This window comes from Cygnus olor, chromosome 17 (assembly GCF_009769625.2).
Source record: "Cygnus olor isolate bCygOlo1 chromosome 17, bCygOlo1.pri.v2, whole genome shotgun sequence".
NCBI classification, from domain to species: Eukaryota; Metazoa; Chordata; class Aves; order Anseriformes; family Anatidae; genus Cygnus; species Cygnus olor.
In genome coordinates this window covers 12,908,736-12,926,805 of record NC_049185.1, presented here as the reverse complement: position 1 = coordinate 12,926,805, position 18,070 = coordinate 12,908,736, and the positions used below count along the sequence as shown (strand labels likewise).

Sequence of the window (18,070 nt, the reverse complement as noted above, 5' to 3'; positions counted from 1 at the left end):
ACCTATTCCTTGGATGATTTCTGGTTGTATTTGGTTTTCTTCTAGAGAATCAACATTAAAAAAAGAAATTGATGAAGAGAGAGCATCTTTACAAAAATCCATCAGTGATACTAGTGCCTTGATCACACAGAAAGATGAAGAACTGGAAAAACTCAGAAATGAGGTAAATGAGGAAAAGCAGGTTGCTTCTCAATCTTTATAGCTACAAGTGTCTGACTGTGGGGTTGCTACTGAAGAGTTGGATAATTCATTTTAATTTAATTTAATGATTAATTTAGCATAGTTAAATGTTAGAATTAAATCTTTATGTATATGTACCTAGTTAGTGCCTGTGCCTCTGGCTAGTTTGGTGAGAGCTGCCATGTATTTGTGGTGGCTGTTTAGCCCTTAGAATGGTACCTGTCTGCTTTGACTTCGTGCTGGGAGACCTAAGCATTCCGATGTAACTCTTACAGATCACAGTGCTTCGTGGAGAAAACGCTTCTGCGAAAACCTTACAGTCAGTGGTTAAGTCACTGGAGTCTGATAAGTTGAAACTTGAGGAAAAGGTGAAAAACTTGGAGCAAAAGCTCAAGGAAAACAATGAGCCATTAACTGTAACTAGCCCCTCAGGTAAAAGAGAAAGCTTTTCTTGTGTCTGTGCTTTCAATTTTAATCTTGCAGGGTTTTGCAGCTATTAAAACACATAGTTAAAACGAGGTTCAACTAATTGAACCTCCTGAGAAATGTGACTTTTCTGTTGTAGGACAGAGCTAAGTTTTTTCAAATGAAGAAAATCTGACCAGCTGCAAAATGTAAATGCTCCCAGTTTTACCAGTTAACCCCATTCACACTAGGGGCAGGGGTGCAATTTGTCCGGAAGTGACGCATGCATAAGCTATTCCAAAACTTTTATTTGTGAACTGTCGCTGTCACCTAAACACACAGTTGTATTTTAATAAATAATGTGCAATATTGAACATGCTTCTGTAATGCACTGGTCAAAAAAAAAAAAAAAATCCCCTGAAAGCCACCCTCACTGGAACTTACCCTGAATGCTCAGGAAGCAGTAAGAATAAAATGTGTTGGAGACCAGAGATTATTCCACTATTTCAGTCTCTGAATAAGCCATTGTATGTTTCACCCTTTAGGTTGCTGGCTATTTATGCCTTGCCTTTTTGTTTCTCTTTAAAGGTGACATTGCTGCTAATCTACTTCAAGATGAAAGCTTGGAAGAGAAGCAGGTATTTGGTCTGAAACATCACCGTGCTAAACAGCAGTGTGTCTGTAGGCAGGCTGAAATATTTTACCAAACGCGGTTCCTGTCAGATTTTGGAAATCAGGATTAAAATGGGCAGATTTTTCTTTTCACCTTGTGCATCTGAGGGGCAACGTTAATGGCAGGAAATACTTAGAATCAAGTGATATTGGAGAAATGGTTTGTTACCAGAACGTGGGGAAGCGAGCAGGAAAACCATGGGTAGCAAACTTTGACCCGCAGCCTGTTGGTGAGGCACAGCTCAGCAGAGCACTCTCGTAACTGCTCCTCGCCGTCCTTTCCGAAGTTTTCTTGGGCACAAACAAGGAATGGGGCCTGGCCAATGTATCTCTGGTGCTTGCCGTCTGGGAGAAATGGGCTGCCAGAGTTCCAGTGCCACTTCTAAGTTTCTGCAGATGAAATTGTTGATTTTTACATGTTTTTAACTGTTGAACTCTGCTCAGAATGAGGATTGGCAGCGGTGGGACAAGGAAGCTGCTCAGGTAGCATATGCTTGGTAACAGATTTAGGAGAAGTCTGTATCAAGGAGTACGATAATCCTAACGAACATGTAAAAGACTGCTGTGCAACAGGCTGCCTGTGACAGCAGATGCCTAGGAAGCACGGTGAGAACAGAAGCGCTTCCTGACCACTATGAAGGCTCTTGCTAGGTCACTGGAGTCAGTCATTGACTACAGACGTCCTTCCTAGTGCCGTACCTGTACAGAGGCCAGCAGCAGTGTAATTAACGTACACTAACCACCAGTCTTTCTCTCTTTTTTTTTTGTCTCCTTGAATTCACCGGCTGATGACAATACTTCCAATCAGCACGAGGTTTGTTCTGCTTTTTGGCTTTCTTTATTTTGCTCCCTGTTGATTTGCCAAGCACTACGTGCTTACTGTCAGCAGGGGTTCTGCACTGCTCACTACTGATCCCTGTGACTGGCTGAAGCCAGCTCTGGGAGGTGCCGCGTGGGCGCACTGTGCGGTCCCTCTGCTGCCTCCAGCACAGCTCTGGGAGTGACTCCGGTCGCCCCCGATGCACGCACCTGAGCGGCAGGCCCAGAGGACCGGAGATGCAATTCTGATCAGAATTACACAGCTGGCTTTTATGTTCAAACGTAACATCAGAAAACAAGCTTGAACTATCAGTGGTGGGTTGACACCCACCGATGTCTGTCAGACATGGGCTGGGCTGAACTAGCTGGCTCCTGAACAGAAATCGTACTGAGGGGTCCTTTGGGAAGTTTCTCCCAGTTCCTACCCTCCATTCTTTCAGTCTCCACTTGTGCTTTCAGTAATACGACGACACACGGGTAAAACTTAATGCCTGTGTCGGTTTGAGGGCCTTTCCTGTGTTGCTTGCTTTCTCTGGAAGTGCAGTCCTCAGCCTTGTTCTTTCACGTCACAGATTGACTTCCTGAATTCAGTGATAGTAGATCTGCAAAGGAGAAATGAAGAACTGAACTTGAAAATACAAAGAATGTGCGAAGCAGCCCTCAACGGCAACGAAGAGGAGACAAACAACTACGACAGGTATAAATTCGAAAGGGGAACCTTGGCTTTGTTCCAGGAAGCGTTGGTAGCAGTCGGCTCTGTCACCTGCACGGTGCTCTGCCTGGTTTCAGCTGTCGTGGTGAGTTTAGGTGGACTGAATCTATTCAGGTCCATCACTACGGTATGCCAGGTGGTGCAGACTGATCCCCTGTACTTATCTATCCCAAACAGTGATGTGATGTTTGTTGTCAGTCTCGGTTGAGGCTGGCCCTTTCCATGCTAGGTAGAAGAGTCTTTCCCTTATGATGCCGTTACTACACTGAGAGAGGGAGATCCTGTCAGAGAAATAGAACTAAAGCCTGTGTTGTAAATTATGAGCTCAGATCTCTCCTATCAAGGGAAAAGAAACTAGTTTACACGTGTTACCTTTCAAATAATGTCTGCCTGTGCCTGTATTTGCACAGAGCAGTTTTTTTTAGTAAATATTGTAGTGCGAGGGAATACGGGGAACTGTGATGAACTACAGGGTAGCTGAGATGTTAGGTCTTCAATGTTGTTGTAGTGTTTTCATGTCTTTGTTGACCACAGCGCTATTTTCAACAACAATGAGATGGGTTTCAGGGAGGGCAGGAAGCAGGCTTTTCTCCTTTACGAGGGAGAAGCGCCCTGCTTGACTTGCACGGGTGCTGATCTTGCAGTGAGGAAGAAAGCCTGTCGAAGAAGAAGCCTCGTCTCTTCTGCGATATCTGCGGCTGCTTTGACCTTCACGACACCGAGGACTGTCCCACCCAGGCGCAGATGCTGGAGGAGCCTCCTCACTCGGCTTACCACGGCAGCAGGAGGGAGGAGCGCCCCTACTGCGACACCTGCGAGATGTTTGGGCACTGGACAGCCGACTGCAACGACGACGAGACCTTCTAGTGCAGGGGCAGGAGGTCGGACTGTCTGTGCGCGCTGAGCGGACACTTCACACCACCAGCATTTGCGTGTGCTGAATGTCAGGAAAAGGGACGGCGTTTGTTGACCCCGTGCTCCCAGTCCCTTTGCCCATCCACTCCAGAATCAGTAAATTGATAAATATCCCCCCCCTCCACTAATAAACGCCCTATTTCCCTTTATTAAACTTAAGTGAAATATAAATAAATGATTTAATAAATGACTTTATGCCGTTTCCTCCCAGGTTCTGGGTTGTTTGCAGCTCCTAACCAGCCCCGCCCTCGTGCTGGTGCAGCTGCTGCTGGGAAGCCGTGTATAGAACGAAGCCCTAGAGTTATATTAAAGCTTATTTAAGTACCTTGAGCTTGTGCTGTTAATTTCACGATGCGCTGAACCGTTTTAAGGCCGCGTTCGTACGTTTACGCTGTTTGGCGCGGGACTGGGTTGAGAAGTGGTGCGGTGGCGTTCCCCTCCGCTCGGCTGCTGCCCCGGAGCGGGGCTTCGTGCCCGCCCCGCTTCGTTCCCGTGCCCGCCCCAACCCCCCCCCGCCATTCAGGCTCTATTTCGGCACAGCCGCCGGGGGGGGGCGCTGCCGCCGGCTGCTGGCGGTCACGTGGCGGGTCAGGTGACGGCGGTCAGGTGACGGCGGCGGGGCGATGGCGGCGCACCTGAGCTCGGGGCGCGTGAACCTGACGGCGCTGCGCGAGGCGGGCCGCAGGGAGCTGCGCGAGGTGCTCGACAAGTGCGCGGGCACCAAGGTGCGGGGGGACCGGGGGGGGGCACCGGGGGGGGGGGGGGGGGGGCTCCGAGGGGTACCGGGGGCACCCAGCGGCTGTGTGTCGCCCCGCAGGCCATCGTGTGGGACGAGTACCTGACGGGGCCGTTCGGGCTGATCGCGCAGTACTCGCTGCTCAAGGTACGGCCCGCGGGGCGCTGCCGGGGGGTGGGGGGGGAGGCGGGGGGGGAGGCGGGGGGGGGAGGTGGGGGGGGAGGCGGGGGGGACCCGGTTAAGGTGCGCCTCGTCCCCCCCCGCCCCCCCTGCAGGAGCACGAGGTGGAGAAGATGTTCACGCTGAAGCCGGGCCGCCTGCCCCAGGCGGATGTGAAGAACGTCATCTTCTTCGTCAGGCCCAAGCTGGAGCTGATGGACATCATCGCCGACAACGTGCTCAGGTACCGGGGCGGCTCTCGGTTCCCCTGGGGCTCCCCGGGGTTTCCCAGAGCGGTGGCGGTTCCGTGTGAAGCTGCCGCCCAAGTTCCCCGTCAGGGCTCAGTGAGGAGCGAGGCGCAGACGCCAAAACCACGTCTGGGCCCGTGTCTGGGAGCAGGGCGCCCAGGAAGGGAGAGGGGTCGCACCCCAGCTGGCGATGCAGAGGCCGCACGCCCCACCACGAGGACGTGCGTCCTCCTTAACCAGCCCGACGAGGCACGCTCCGAGCGATCCTTCTTGTGAGAACTGCAGGGAAACCAAGTCACCGTGCCCTGGTTTCAGACGTGTGGGTGTGAGCACAAACGGCTGGGTAAAAGCTACTCAGAGATAAAAAGGAAGCTGATCATAATAACCACACGTGGCATTCCTCTTTCGTTTAAATTCAGCGCCCCTTAGCCCCCACCCCGTGCCGCTCTCTGCGCTGCTGCGTTACTGTCTGCTGTGCTCCTGCCCGTGACTCTTGCAGGGAAGACAGAGGCCGCTCTCCGCAGAGGGACTTCCACATCCTCTTCGTGCCGCGCCGCAGCCTGCTCTGCGAGCAGTGGCTGAAGGAGCAGGGCGTGCTGGGGTCCTTCATCCACCGAGAGCAGTACAGCCTCGACTTGATACCCTTCGATGGGGACCTGCTGTCCATGGAGTCTGAGAGCGCCTTCAAGGTAAGTGCTCGTCTTGTTGTCGAGGAAAAGCCCTGTGCGTGGGTGCTGGCTCTCGGTGCCAGGTACGAAGGCCTCACACAGCAAATGCAGCTCGGCTCTGAGTGCCGCACTGGGTCTAACTTGTCACTGGGCACTCTGACTAAACACTGGCGGAACAATCACGACACCAGCCTGTATCCTCCTCCTCCAGCCATACAGCACCGGTGTTACTTTGACAAATGGAGCGTTCATAAGGCCTAAAATACTTGGCCGTTAAAACAAACAGCGCGGTTTGTATCAATACGCAGCAGAATGATGTTAACGATGTATGCTGCAAATCGCATATACTGTTTTCTCAGAGTGCTGCACCTAGGGCAGAAACATTCGAGTGGTTCTTTGCCCATTTCAGCCTTATTAAATAGAACCAAGATGTGCCAGGGCCTGCAGCTGCTTGTCAGCAGCTAGGTAGAGGTGTTGTGCTCTCGGATTGGCCCCATTAGAGGGAGAGGCTTACCGCAGTTACTCTCCGGCTCTCCTCTCTCTCTCTCAAACTGGGAATAGCACACAGGATTCAAAAAAATTACAGCAATTGGTTATATCAAGTGATTTGATTTAGGAACAGCATGGGTAAGGTCCATATTTACCACTGGCCACAGCTTATTCCCCAGCCTCTGCCTCCTCTGAAGCGCTGTGGAAGCGGCTGTGTCAGGTGGACACCTCCCGCTGGGAATCCTCCTTCTCGTTTAGGAATGTTACTTGGAGAGCGACCAGACAAGTCTGTACCACGCGGCAAAGGGGCTGATGACTCTGCAGGCTCTCTACGGAACCATCCCTCAGATTTTTGGGAAGGGCGAATGTGCCCGGGTAAGGCAAACGCTGCTGTTTAAACAATGCCTCTCGTTCTTTGCAACAAGCGCTTGCTGACATGCCGCCTGCGGGTTTGTTGTTTTGAATCCAGCCGCGTACTCTTGTCATGTTGGAATTTCAGGATCATGGCCATTAGGTTTTAGTCGTCTCTGGCCAAATGAACAATATTTGCTGTTTCACAAGTCTTCCTGTCAGGAAGCTTTATCTGATTTTATGTTTTGCTCGTAGGTACAGTACCTTTGTGCTTTCTGCAGTCCTTTCTGTGGAGTTAAACGCTTAGCCACTCTGGTATCAGAAAGGCTGAATAAAGCTGGAAATGTGCAACCTACGCTCATGCATTCTTTTCCATCTCTCCCTATAACTGACTCACTTTTTTTTCCCGTCTCATCAACCTACAATCTAATAGGTCCCTTTTGTAATGAGGCTTGAGAGGAAGCCAATGCTTTGGCTGCCACAGTTGCTGCCCTGCTAAGTTACAGAGTAGCAGTGAAGGGCTTTTTGTTTTTTCTTTTCTTTTTGTCTTGTCCTGCCCCCATTTGTCAGCCAGTTTGTACCTTTTGTCATTCTCTTTCTTTATAGGGGACTGTGACCCCATACTTGAATAATCATGTGCCTGTACAGCCTACAAGTCAAATCCATCTGTTGCGGCCAGCACCATAACCAGACCAACATGATTTATTTTCAGCACGTGGCTAATATGATGATCAGGATGAAGCGTGAGTTCCCCGGCAGCCAGAACTCGATATTTCCAGTCTTTGACACCCTCTTGTTGCTGGACCGCAACGTTGACCTGCTGACGCCATTAGCTACGCAGCTGACATATGAAGGGCTGATTGATGAAATCTATGGGATTCAGAACAGTGAGTACTGCGGGGCAAGGGGAGCGTCCCTGCTGTGCTGGAGCAGGCCGCAGCGTGTCAGACAGATTTCTTCTTCCACTAAGTGATGTGGGAGCCGCTCACCTGGGCTTGGGGCGGGGATGGTTCAGGCCCCTGATGTAGCAGCCCCAGCCTAGAGCCCATTTTGATCAGCCTTGGCCACCTTTGTTTGCCCAGGAAGCAGAGCTGAGTACAGTGCGTGTTACTGAGCTGGGAGCGTTCTAGGTGTTGGCTGGGTGCAGACATGGTGACACCGAACACGTAGAGTGGGAGTAGAAATGTTAGTGTGCGCCTTCACCCTCCAGCCTGGATAGCTCCCTTGGTGCCACAGGGAAAGGGAAGAGTTTGTGAAAGGTCATTCAGAGTGCTGTCCTTCTCTTTGGGAGGTAGGAATTAAAAATCCAGAGGCGTTTAGTCATTTTAATCTCCCCATGCTGTACTGACAGCTGGGAGGCTGCCCCCAAACCTCTTTGGAAACAGGGCACCTAGAGCTTCCCTGTGTGAGTACAGTGAGTACAAGTCTCCTTAACCGACATATATCTACTAAGTAATTTGGGCGTTTATATTAGCTTTCTTGCTAAGAACCCTTTCCAGCTAAGGAGACAGGTTTCACAGCCTGCTTTGCTTAAGTTACGGTGGGGAAGCTCCAGTCCTTATCAGGGTTATTTCTCTGCATTCGATAGCGTATGTGAAACTCCCTCCTGAGAAGTTTGCCCCGAAGAAGCAGGGTGAGGGTGGCAAAGATCTGCCCACAGAGCCCAAGAAACTTCAGCTGAACTCAGCTGAAGAGCTGTACGCTGAAATCCGAGACAAGAACTTCAATGCTGTGGGGTCAGTGCTGAGCAAGAAAGCCAAGATCATCTCAGCAGCCTTTGAGGTGAGGCGTGTATCTGACTGTGCATGCCTTGGGCATTCTCATCAGACACAGACATGGTCTGTATCAGCGGGGCTCTGACGGGCAGCCTGAGCTGCTGCCATGGACTGATCCCCAGCCAGAGGAAATACAGACAGGCTTCAGAACCTGCTTGGTTCTGGTCCCCCATCCAGGGCTGAGATCAGCTCCGTTCCAGCAGTAGGTGTTGGTCAGATCTCTGCAGTAACATAGATCCTCACTTCTCGCCAGCTGTCTGTTCTGGGGCTTTTCCCATCCTGACTGTTAAAAGCTTTTCTCAGGTCTAGCCTGCAGAACTCAGGTGCTGCTTCCCTCTGCAAGAGGCCCAAGGTTAATTTTAGTGCAGTGATCAGTTCTACTTTGTGGCTTGTTGAGCTTTCAGTTAACAGGTAACAATTCTTGTCTCTCTGTGCTCCCTGAGGACGGAGAGAAAGAGTTTAAGAAATAAAACTCGAGATGCACATTCATGCAGTATTATTGTGGCAGGCATCAAAACCAACAGGAATGTGGAAAACCCTGTTGTCTTACGGGGGGGTTTGACCTGTAAACTCAGGCTCATGTTGTCTTAGACAAAGCTGGAGAGTACTGTGGGGTGTGTTTGTGGTTTTGTTTGAAAATATCCTGTTGATGATTCACAAAGAGACTGAGATCCTGTATCTGTGCTTTCAGACTTCAGAGTGATTCTGCAGAGAACTGGTTACATTGTTAGATTGTATTTCTTGTTTATTTCCTTTGCCTTTTCCTTTCTGCCACATCAAAGAGGTGGTGGTTCCCTAACTCAACTAGTGCTTAGCCTTGTCTCCTCATAAATGTCTGTTACTGCAGTATTAATGCTGAAGGTGCTAAAGATGGATTGTTCACGCTGTTGCTTTTTAAAAAAATAATAAATTGTCAGATGTAATAGGTGATAATGAAACAGCATCACAGTGGTAGCAGAAGACTTCTTAAATTGCAAGCTTCGTCACTATCACTCTCCTGCCTGCACTTGCCTGCTTAAATTCTTCACATATGAGTCAAATTATTATTTTTATTCTAAGTTGCAGTGAGAGACAAGTAACCCAAGTGAAATACAGACATCTGGACTGCTCTGAGAGCTGAAGTCTGCGTTGTGCTTCATCAGAGATAAAAAAGATATTTGCTGGTAGGGAAGCTGAGGAACAGTTAGTGATGGCTGGTCAGACAAAGGTGGAGAAAAGCAATTGCCAGCACTGGCACAATAATTGACAGAATGGAAAGAAACAGTCCGATGCTCCCGTTGTGTTATGACTGGCCTCTTCCAACCACCAAAGCGCTGTTATGGGTGATGCTGTGATTTTAGTATAAAGATGTAAAGTATTTTGTCTGAAAAGCTGCACATCTCTAACGGTATCTGCTGCTGCGCTGAGTACGGTAAAAGACTTTTTCATGATACAATGATCTAGTTGGTGGGTGGCTAATTAATCTGAACGAGACCTAACCTTAGTGATGGATTTCTTTAGGAAAGGCACCACGCGAAAACAGTTGGAGAGATTAAGCAGTTTGTCTCGCAGTTGCCACACATGCAGGCAGCAAGGAGTTCTCTGGCAAACCACACCTCAATTGCAGAACTCATCAAAGACATCACCAGTGAGTATTTGTTGAATAGGTTGATGGATTTGAGTGTACAAGATGTAAGGCAACTTGCTTGACATCAGTCAGCTTGACAAAAATTGCGTTTTATCCCATCCAATGCTCCTCTGCTGAAATGTTAATGTAGAAAATAAGCCGTCAGTTGCTAATACATTATTTTCATTCTTTTCCTGAAGCATCTGAGGATTTCTTTGATAATTTAACAGTGGAACAGGAGTTCATGTCTGGAATAGACACAGACAAGGTGAGTAGATAATGACAACTAATAACTCTTCAAAAAAAAAGTATATTTCTGTGTATTTTTTTTCCATTTGTGTTTGGTGGTGGTTTGGTTTTTGGGTGTTTTTGTTTGTTTGTTTGTTTTTTGTTTTTTTTGAGCAATACATGGTCTGGATGATGTCTGGCTCTGTTCGCTGCCAAAGTTGTGAGCTCTCATGTGTGTCTCCTTGCATGTTTGCAGAAGTCTTTTCAAAGTGACATGCACCACTGAGCCTAGGTAGAGGCACCACTGTACTGAGTGCTCTACCAGGCTTTTACCTGTCGCTGCCTGCAGCTCAGTTGACTGTGGGTGGAGTGCTTTCACTTGTACAGGGGCACCGTGTCCTCTGAGGGATCGGTGCAAGGCTTCAAGACAATTATCAGAAGTTTTTCAGTGCATCAGACAGTCTGTCTATTGCTTGTGGAATCACCACGCTTTAGAGAGGTGCTAGGTGGAACCTGTGTGGGATCACTGTTTTGCAGACACTAGGCAAAACTAGATCTTCCTTTCCATGTCTGCCAGGTACTTTAGCAGGGCTTTGACTAAAAGTTTCTGCATTTCTTTTAATAGGTTAACAATTATATTGAAGACTGCATTGCTCAAAAACATCCCTTAATCAAGATCCTACGTCTCGTTTGCTTGCAATCTGTGTGCAATAGTGGGCTGAAGCAGAAGGTTCTGGACCATTATAAAAGAGAGATTCTCCAGGTTGGGCTGTAACTTTTGGATTGATAAATTTCTGAGAAAATCCCCCTCAAAGCCTCCACTCTACAGCATTCTACATGGATGCATCTTATATGGGGTAGTCTTAGCGTGACTTAGGTGTGTACAGAGGGCAGAGGCTTGTGTTTGGGCTGACAGCTGGGATGCGGGTGGTGCACGTCTGTACACAACATGAAGGTACGCAGAGGTTTATATCATTACAGTTTTTGCTATCATGGTTTAAACACTCTAAATGGGTTACACTGTAGAGATCTTGACCAAAACATTTTTTATAATAACATTTAACAATCTGGTCATGTATTATTGGCATGGCATTAAAGGTGAATTCTTCTATTGCAGACGTACGGATATGAGCACATATTGACCTTAAACAACTTAGAGAAGGCTGGACTCCTGAAGCCTCAGACAAGTGGTAGGAATAACTACCCAACAATCAGGAAAACCCTGCGCTTATGGATGGATGACGTTAATGAACAGGTAAAGAGATGCTTCAGCAGTGACAATTACACTTAACAGCAGGGGATTGTGTGCAGCAGGAAAGCCCTTGTAGTTTTGTTTGATTGGGTGCTGCTTTCCAGCATGAAGTAGCACTCACTGCTGCTCGCGCTCTGCTCTCTTGCAGAACCCCAATGATATCTCCTACGTGTACAGTGGCTACGCGCCGCTGAGCGTGCGCCTGGCACAGCTCCTGGCTCGGCCCGGGTGGCGCAGCATAGAGGAGGTGTTAAAGATGCTGCCGGGTCCCCATTTTGAGGAGAGGCAGCAGTTACCTACTGGCCTTCAGAAAAAGCGTAAGTCTTTGTTTCATTTTCCCATTTTTCAAAGGGATGTGCATCTCTGCTAGGCTGGAATGAGGCAAACAGAAATGGAGGCCGGCAGAGTGCAGGCATCTGTCTCCTCTCCCTGTCTCCCTACAGTATTAGATCTGCCTGTTTTTGACAGATAGCTTTTGGGCCTCTTTAAAGCTTCCAATCACATATTCAGCCTGCTATTAATGAACAGCACCATTTGTATTGAAAATACTGTGGAGTTGTACATTTCTTTAACTTCTCATCAGTGAACTAAAATAAACCCCACCCTTACGCTGTGAGTTTAATAAGTAACATTACCTTACAACAAAGGTCAGCATCGCTCTCCTAGTACTAAGCAAATCCTGTAGAGACTCCTCAGCTGGCAGTGGAGTCTGCACCTCTGGGCTCCAGGCCAGTTCTGTGCCCAGCAGGTTTCTCCTCTAAACCAGCTACGTTTATTTTAGGTTTAGGACATTCTGAGTTTGCCTGAGAGGTGATGGATAGGAGATGTTAAAATAAAACTAAGCCAAGCCGTTGTATTTCTCTGAACACGCAGGTCAGCACGGTGAGAACCGAGTCACACTGGTGTTCTTCCTGGGAGGCGTGACGTACGCAGAAATAGCTGCACTGAGATTTCTCTCTCAGATGGAAGACGGAGGCACAGAGTATGTCATTGCCACCACAAAACTGATCAACGGGACAACCTGGATCAAATCCTTGATGGAAAAACTGGAGCCTGCCCCTTTCTAGGGTCTATGGCAAGAGACACTAAACCTGAGTTGCCCGGGGTGACAGAGGTACATCAGCCTCTGGCATAGCTCCTGGAACACGGAAGAAACGTGCCCCTGGAAGAGGGGCATGCCCCTGAGTGGTCCTGCTCCTGATGCAGTTCCCCTCATCCCTCTCTGCACTTGCATTCCTACCGTTTGTTTGTGGACCTTCCTAGCAGACAAACAGTGCTGAAAGGCATTAACCATGAAATAAATTATGGGAAAAAGAGATATCCCTGCTTGTGGTCTGAATCAGCAAACAAGTGCTGGGGGAGGGTGGGATTTGCCCTGATCCTTCTATTTGACGAGCTGTTACCATTTTTCTTTCAGTTTAGTTTTAATGGGAAATACAATTACTTCTTCTTACCTTCCTGAGAAGCTCGGGGGCGGGATGGCCATTATTTCCTGTCCGTTGCTGTTGCCTGATAATTCCATCAATGTGCTGGATCTGTTCCTGTCACAGACTGGGTGCAGCTGAACCTGTGCTTTGAAAAGCTTCCACAGGGTGCCTCTGCTATTTTTTGAAGTTCTTTCCCCCAATATCAGAGCATCACTTTACTAAAATAAAATGTAAAACTGTAACGCTTCGCTATTAGCATTTCCTACCATGGCTAAAACTTGCAACATTATAATTTTGCTGGAAAGGTCTGTCCTGCTTTCATCTTTCTGCTAAAAGCTGAGGAATTTCTGTTTCTAGTTCCACCACAGTCACATCAACAGGAACCTAAAAGGGCCATGGCCACAGCAGCCAAATTTTCTCACATCCTTGAACACTCATTGTACAAGAGAAAGATAACCACTGCAAAGGGGAAGCAGTAACTTTTTTACTGCATATGATTAGATACAGCTTGAAGACAAAAAACAAACGACACACAATTCACCAAGTACCAAACTGAAACAGAAAGAGTAAGCAAGCAGGCTCCTTTCGGCCCCAGCTGCTCTACGAGGCTCTACAATTCTGCTGCCACATGTCCTCAGTCCCCCTTCGGAAACCACAGGGCTCTGAGGCAGCCAGAGAAGTGCTCCTGCAGGGCCTGCTTAGCCTGCGCCACGCTGTTGTGGTTACCTACCCCTCGGTCACACGCAAGTCCACTGTCTGGCCAAGACATTCACTGGGCTTCTTCTAGCAGAGGCAGCAACAGATAAATCTTAAACTGGCCACATGCACGTCAACAGCGCTGCCTGCAAATACAAGTAACAGCATGGAAATGACGAGGAACGTGCTAGTCTTTTACTTCAGTCATTCTCTGAAGGACTCAGTGGGATGTGGCTTGTTTGTCCTAGGTGCACCCACCCGACTGCAAAGCAACTCCAGAGTATGAATTACCTCAGTGTGCCCAACGCTTATGTCTGAAGATACACGCACACATACACAGGCACTCCCCACATGGGATGCAGCCCAAAAATAGCTGCCTCAGTGATCCAGCAAGCTGCAGCTTTAAAACAGATCCCTTTTTTGTTTCCCTCTGTTCAGTTTACAAATTGTGGTAATTGCTGATGCATAGTCCAGAATCGTAGAGCGGAATTTTCCATGGTCTTGGGGGCTGGGGCCTTGGCGTTGCTGAGCCAACGTGCGCAAGAAGCAGCTTCTGGCTCCGGAAGACTCCGCGCTGCTAATTGCTGGGGGCTGGGGCACTGACACCATGCTCACGCCCTTCCCAGCAAACACTGTGGACTCTGTTTCACACTGCACTTCGTTATTAAACAGTTAAAAACAACTTTAAAAAAAAATAAACACCACATTAAATCACTCTCTTAGCAAACATTTCTGTTCTGTTATCCCACATGATCTGTACAGCATTGAAAAAAAAAAAACCAACATTTTCCCACATTGTTAAGGGTATGACGCTGAGTTTCAGAAATTAATCACAAGGAACCAACTAGCACTGATCAGGCGATTTTGTGGCCCAACACAAATGAATAATGGAACAAATGCAGAGCACAAATTCAACAGCTTACTTACCTTTTTCAGTTGGGTCAATAAACGTGTTAGTAGCATTAGAGGCGACGTTTATTTCAAAAAGCAGTTTATGCGAACACTTTGTGGATTAATTTACCAACAACACTGCATACATTTTGCAGACTGTACCCCTCACCACCACCAAGCAAGAGCCATGTGGATACACAAACTAGACCAAGTCTCTTCCTGGAACTATTCAACAACAACAACAAAGCCATCTTGACGTTGATCGATTCTCTGGAGGAGCAATTACTACTTAACAGGCTTCCTGAGCAGCTTGATTATGTTCTGCTTCTGTCTAAGGCCTTGCTGACCATGCGGGTAATAATTTGATAACAAGAGAGCTTAATTAAATTAAGGGGCCATTTTCTACATCATAATATCTTTGTAGGTAAGAGATTTGATTTGCAGTACACACTCTTCCTTCTCTCTGCTGTCTGCATTTGTCTGGTTTACAAGCAAAAAGAAAAGCAAACATTATCCAACCTCCACTCCCAAAGACTTTCACTTTTCATATAGCGTTCTCAGAAAGCGGTTTTGCTAAAAATAAACGTGTATCTTACCTCCCTCCTCCCCACTTGCCACAAATAAGTTGTAGCTCTTGCTCTCTAAAAGGTAGGGGTGACTTTCTGGGTGTGCATGGGTGAAGATATTAGGGCAGTGAAAGAGCAGTTATGTATAGGCTAGACTGCCTTCAGTGCTCACTCGCTTCTGATAAAAGGGCCTGATTCAGCCTGCACAGTTCCAACCTGTCCTGTGCTGCTGATCTTGGGCAACCCCCAGGCAAGCACCCTGCTCCCTGAGCGGCCCACAGAAGCACAGGGCTCTCAGAGAACGCAGGAAGAGCTACAACAGTCTTCCAGGTAACTGAATTGCACGATAAGAAGCATTCGATGACACAATATTTTGATAGAGGGGAAAATAAAAACACATTTATACAAATGCAGGTTTTGACTGACACCACTAGAAAGCAACAGTGCTTAAACTCACCAAGCGCCGTTGACAAAAGCTCTCCGGGGAAGGGGAGCTATTTGGAGTGCTCTGTACTGCTGTGCCGCGCAGCGCGCAAAGGCGCTCTGTCATATAATAATTGGTCCTGACCACACCTAGTGCATTAGTCCTTGTGCGGGCTGCAAATACAGCCTCATCGCTCCTGGCTCCCGGATGAGCAGCTCAGAAGGGGATCAAACTACAGTACAAACCTTCCAGGAGCCAGAAATTCAAGGGACAGCTGCAGAACAGAACCAGAGGAATAGGAACTTTTCGAAGTAGACCCCATCATCTTCCTGGGTAAGCAATTTATTTCTTTGTCGGTGCTACTTTAGACAATTAAAAGTTTCAAAAAGCCAATAAATATCGAAGTTTGATACTCAAACAACTGGGAAACCATAGCTGGTTTTAAAATACAATAGCTCCCATAATGTATACATGCACCTGAGTTTAGAAAGAAATAACCGACTCTTCAATAAAAGCAAAGTATTGACTTAATTTTAATCAAACTGTGAACTCTTCATCGTGCTTTTTAAAAAACGTTCAAAGTGGCAGAACAGGAATTCAATTTACTCTGACTGCCTTTAGACTATTTAGAAGAGAAATAATCCTTTTAGGTTAGTTTTATCCAAAAATCTGTTTTTAAATTCCCTTTATGTGCTTCACCAAGAATGGGGATATTTTGTCTGCCATGGTTGTGACCAAAATTTAAAAGAACATGCGAGTCAGGGAGACAGCAGAATTTTTTAGCTGGACCTTTACAGATTTAAGTCTAAGGAGCCAAAAACTTTTGTGAAATTTCAGATTTTATATTAAACTTACAAACGCGCAACTTCTAAAGTGACGTGTTCATATGACTTCAGAATACAGATGGAAGATGAATTCTAAAACATCTTACCCTGTGTCTCCCATTTAAAGGTTATTTTTAAGGTGAGACAGAAATATTTTCCTGTGCAAACTTGTATTTAAGCCCGAGTTTTCCTCACTCTTAAACAAAAGGCTCAGTTTGTGCCAGTATCTCCATTAGATGCAATTATGTCATTAAATATTAATGGTGGCTTCCTTGGAGGAATTGACCACTTTTATCAGAACACACTGGTGGTAATGCATCAGCGAACACTCCGCTTGTGAAGCTTCCTGGATGCACAACCACTGACACGGGGGAAAGGCACCAGGATCCGGCTGAACTGGGGGCCACCAGTCCTTAGCTACACAACAGCGTCCACTACCTGTGCATCCATATTTTAGTTTGCTTAGTTACCGGTCCTGATTTGGAGACGTTGTTCAGATCCCAAACTCCTTTTCAACACTTCACACAGCTTGGTAACCCTGGAAAGGTCTGAACAAGCTCACACAAGACGAGCCTAACACTTACACTTTGGTAATTAGCAACTTGCTTAGGAGGCTGGGTGGCTGTTAACCCTCCCAAAGACAACCATTTCTCCCTACAGCAGAGCCACACCATCCTTCTGGGAAAGACCCATTCTATCCCTTTACTTCTCCTTCATACAGAGCACAGAAGAACAAGGCAGCAGCCAGCTCCAGACACCCTACCTGCCCCGTGGTGCTGGGGAGAACCATGCCGGACTCCTTTGCCATCCACTTCCTCAAGGTCCTGAGGGAGCTGCTGGCCTTCGTGCTGTTCAGCTACACAGTGCTGGTTGGAGCACTGCTGCTCGCCGGCTGGACGACGTACTTCCTCGTGCTTAAATGACTGCTCCCCTTCTGCTCCAGCAGCCACAGACTGGCCCAAAGCATCAGGCTCCACGCTCAGCGCCCAGGACGGCAGTCCCTTCCTCCTGCACCGACTCTGCAAGCATTTTGTTTTGTTACTGCCTAAGCATAATCTTATTTTCTTATGTAAAAAGGAAAGATTAAAAAAAAAGTATCTATACACATGCACCTTTCTGATCTTTGTGGCTCTTGCCAATTCTTCTCCTGTCTCCTAGACATTGGCCCCATTCCCTGGACGATCTGAAAGGTTCCCAGCAGCTTTGCCCCGAGAGTCCCACCCCGCACTCAGCCCACCTCTAGGGAACAGCAGCCCACTGAGTGTGGTGGAAGGACGGGAGGGATGCGGCACGATTTGAGTGTGACCAACATCTCATATAAACAAGTCCTGCCTTGCCTAGCTCTGCCTCACTGAGGGTGTGAAGGCAGAGATACAGAAATTACTTGTACTTGCTCTGTAAGTCCTAAAAAAGCCATTTCAAACCAGCACAAGGTTTCCCCCAGTTTTACAAGGTACACTTTCATGGGGAGGGGGCACCAACACCAGTCCACCCATAGGGCTATCATTTGGCGCTCTTGAGCATGCAACGCTTTTCTATAAATACTTTAAATATGGGGTCAGCTGAAGGACGTGACTGGTACAGCAGTGCCCTGCTAAAGCTAAACCGTGACAAGTCAAGTGTCTCACAGAGAACTGCAGGAATTTCTGCTATATAGAAGAAAAAAAAAAAAAAAAAAAAGGTAATTGATCTCGATTAAGGCTTTTCACGTGTAACTATGGAGAAGACCCTAGCAGGGAATTATCACTGGCACAGAACCACCCAAAGCCAACGCAGAACCACGTACTCTAAAAGCAAAGCCGAAGAACACCAGCGGGGGCACAAAGACCGGGGCCGCGCCCGGTTCTAAGCCCGGAGCCCAGCAAGTACCTCGGGCTGGGGCCGGGCGCGGGTTTTGAGGCGGCTCGGGGGGTTTTGAGGCGGCTCGGGGGGTTTTGAGGCCGCTCGGGGCCCTCGGTCCGTCAGTTACCTCACGCCCTCGCCGCCCCGCGACCGTTACCAACGGCCGCTCGCGCGCACGCTGCGCA

At 47.9% G+C, this 18,070-nt stretch overlaps 2 protein-coding genes and 1 long non-coding RNA gene across 15 annotated transcripts in view; 2 read left to right on the top strand and 1 right to left on the bottom strand.

Annotated features, from left to right (window-relative positions):
- Positions 1-3,882, top strand: part of CLIP1 (CAP-Gly domain containing linker protein 1) — a 69,539-nt gene extending 65,657 nt beyond the window's left edge. For all 13 annotated transcript variants that reach the window (XM_040577467.1, XM_040577461.1, XM_040577458.1 and 10 more), the window contains 6 exons: positions 46-163; positions 456-612; positions 1,174-1,223; positions 2,066-2,071; positions 2,649-2,773; positions 3,433-3,882. In XM_040577467.1, the coding sequence (XP_040433401.1) occupies positions 46-163; positions 456-612; positions 1,174-1,223; positions 2,066-2,071; positions 2,649-2,773; positions 3,433-3,655 (679 nt within the window). In that variant the 3' untranslated portion in view covers positions 3,656-3,882. The remainder of the gene's footprint in view (positions 1-45; positions 164-455; positions 613-1,173; positions 1,224-2,065; positions 2,072-2,648; positions 2,774-3,432) is intronic.
- Positions 3,883-4,269: 387 nt separating this feature from the next.
- Positions 4,270-12,531, top strand: VPS33A (VPS33A core subunit of CORVET and HOPS complexes). The gene is made up of 13 exons (XM_040577474.1): positions 4,270-4,428; positions 4,521-4,586; positions 4,715-4,842; positions 5,346-5,535; positions 6,262-6,378; positions 7,067-7,241; positions 7,943-8,136; positions 9,630-9,756; positions 9,936-10,003; positions 10,589-10,726; positions 11,081-11,218; positions 11,364-11,532; positions 12,089-12,531. The coding sequence occupies exons 1-13, from the start codon at positions 4,327-4,329 to the stop codon at positions 12,280-12,282; spliced, it is 1,806 nt and encodes a 601-aa protein (XP_040433408.1). The 5' UTR covers positions 4,270-4,326; the 3' UTR covers positions 12,283-12,531.
- LOC121079783 lies at positions 11,545-18,059 on the bottom strand. Its single transcript, XR_005825170.1, has 4 exons — positions 17,913-18,059; positions 16,807-17,062; positions 12,670-13,484; positions 11,545-12,018 (listed from the first exon to the last, which is right to left on the bottom strand). It is a non-coding gene; the product is annotated as an uncharacterized LOC121079783 (long non-coding RNA).
- Positions 18,060-18,070: the final 11 nt, after the last annotated feature.

Excerpts from the sequence above, each read along its gene's own strand:
- VPS33A (XM_040577474.1), top strand. The coding sequence starts at position 4,327 with ATGGCGGCGCACCTGAGCTCGGGGCGCGTGAACCTGACGGCGCTGCGC. Across the intron at positions 4,429-4,520 it reads ACAAGTGCGCGGGCACCAAG|GCCATCGTGTGGGACGAGTA; the intron begins GTGCGGGGGGAC and ends GTCGCCCCGCAG. Across the intron at positions 5,536-6,261 it reads AGTCTGAGAGCGCCTTCAAG|GAATGTTACTTGGAGAGCGA; the intron begins GTAAGTGCTCGT and ends CTTCTCGTTTAG.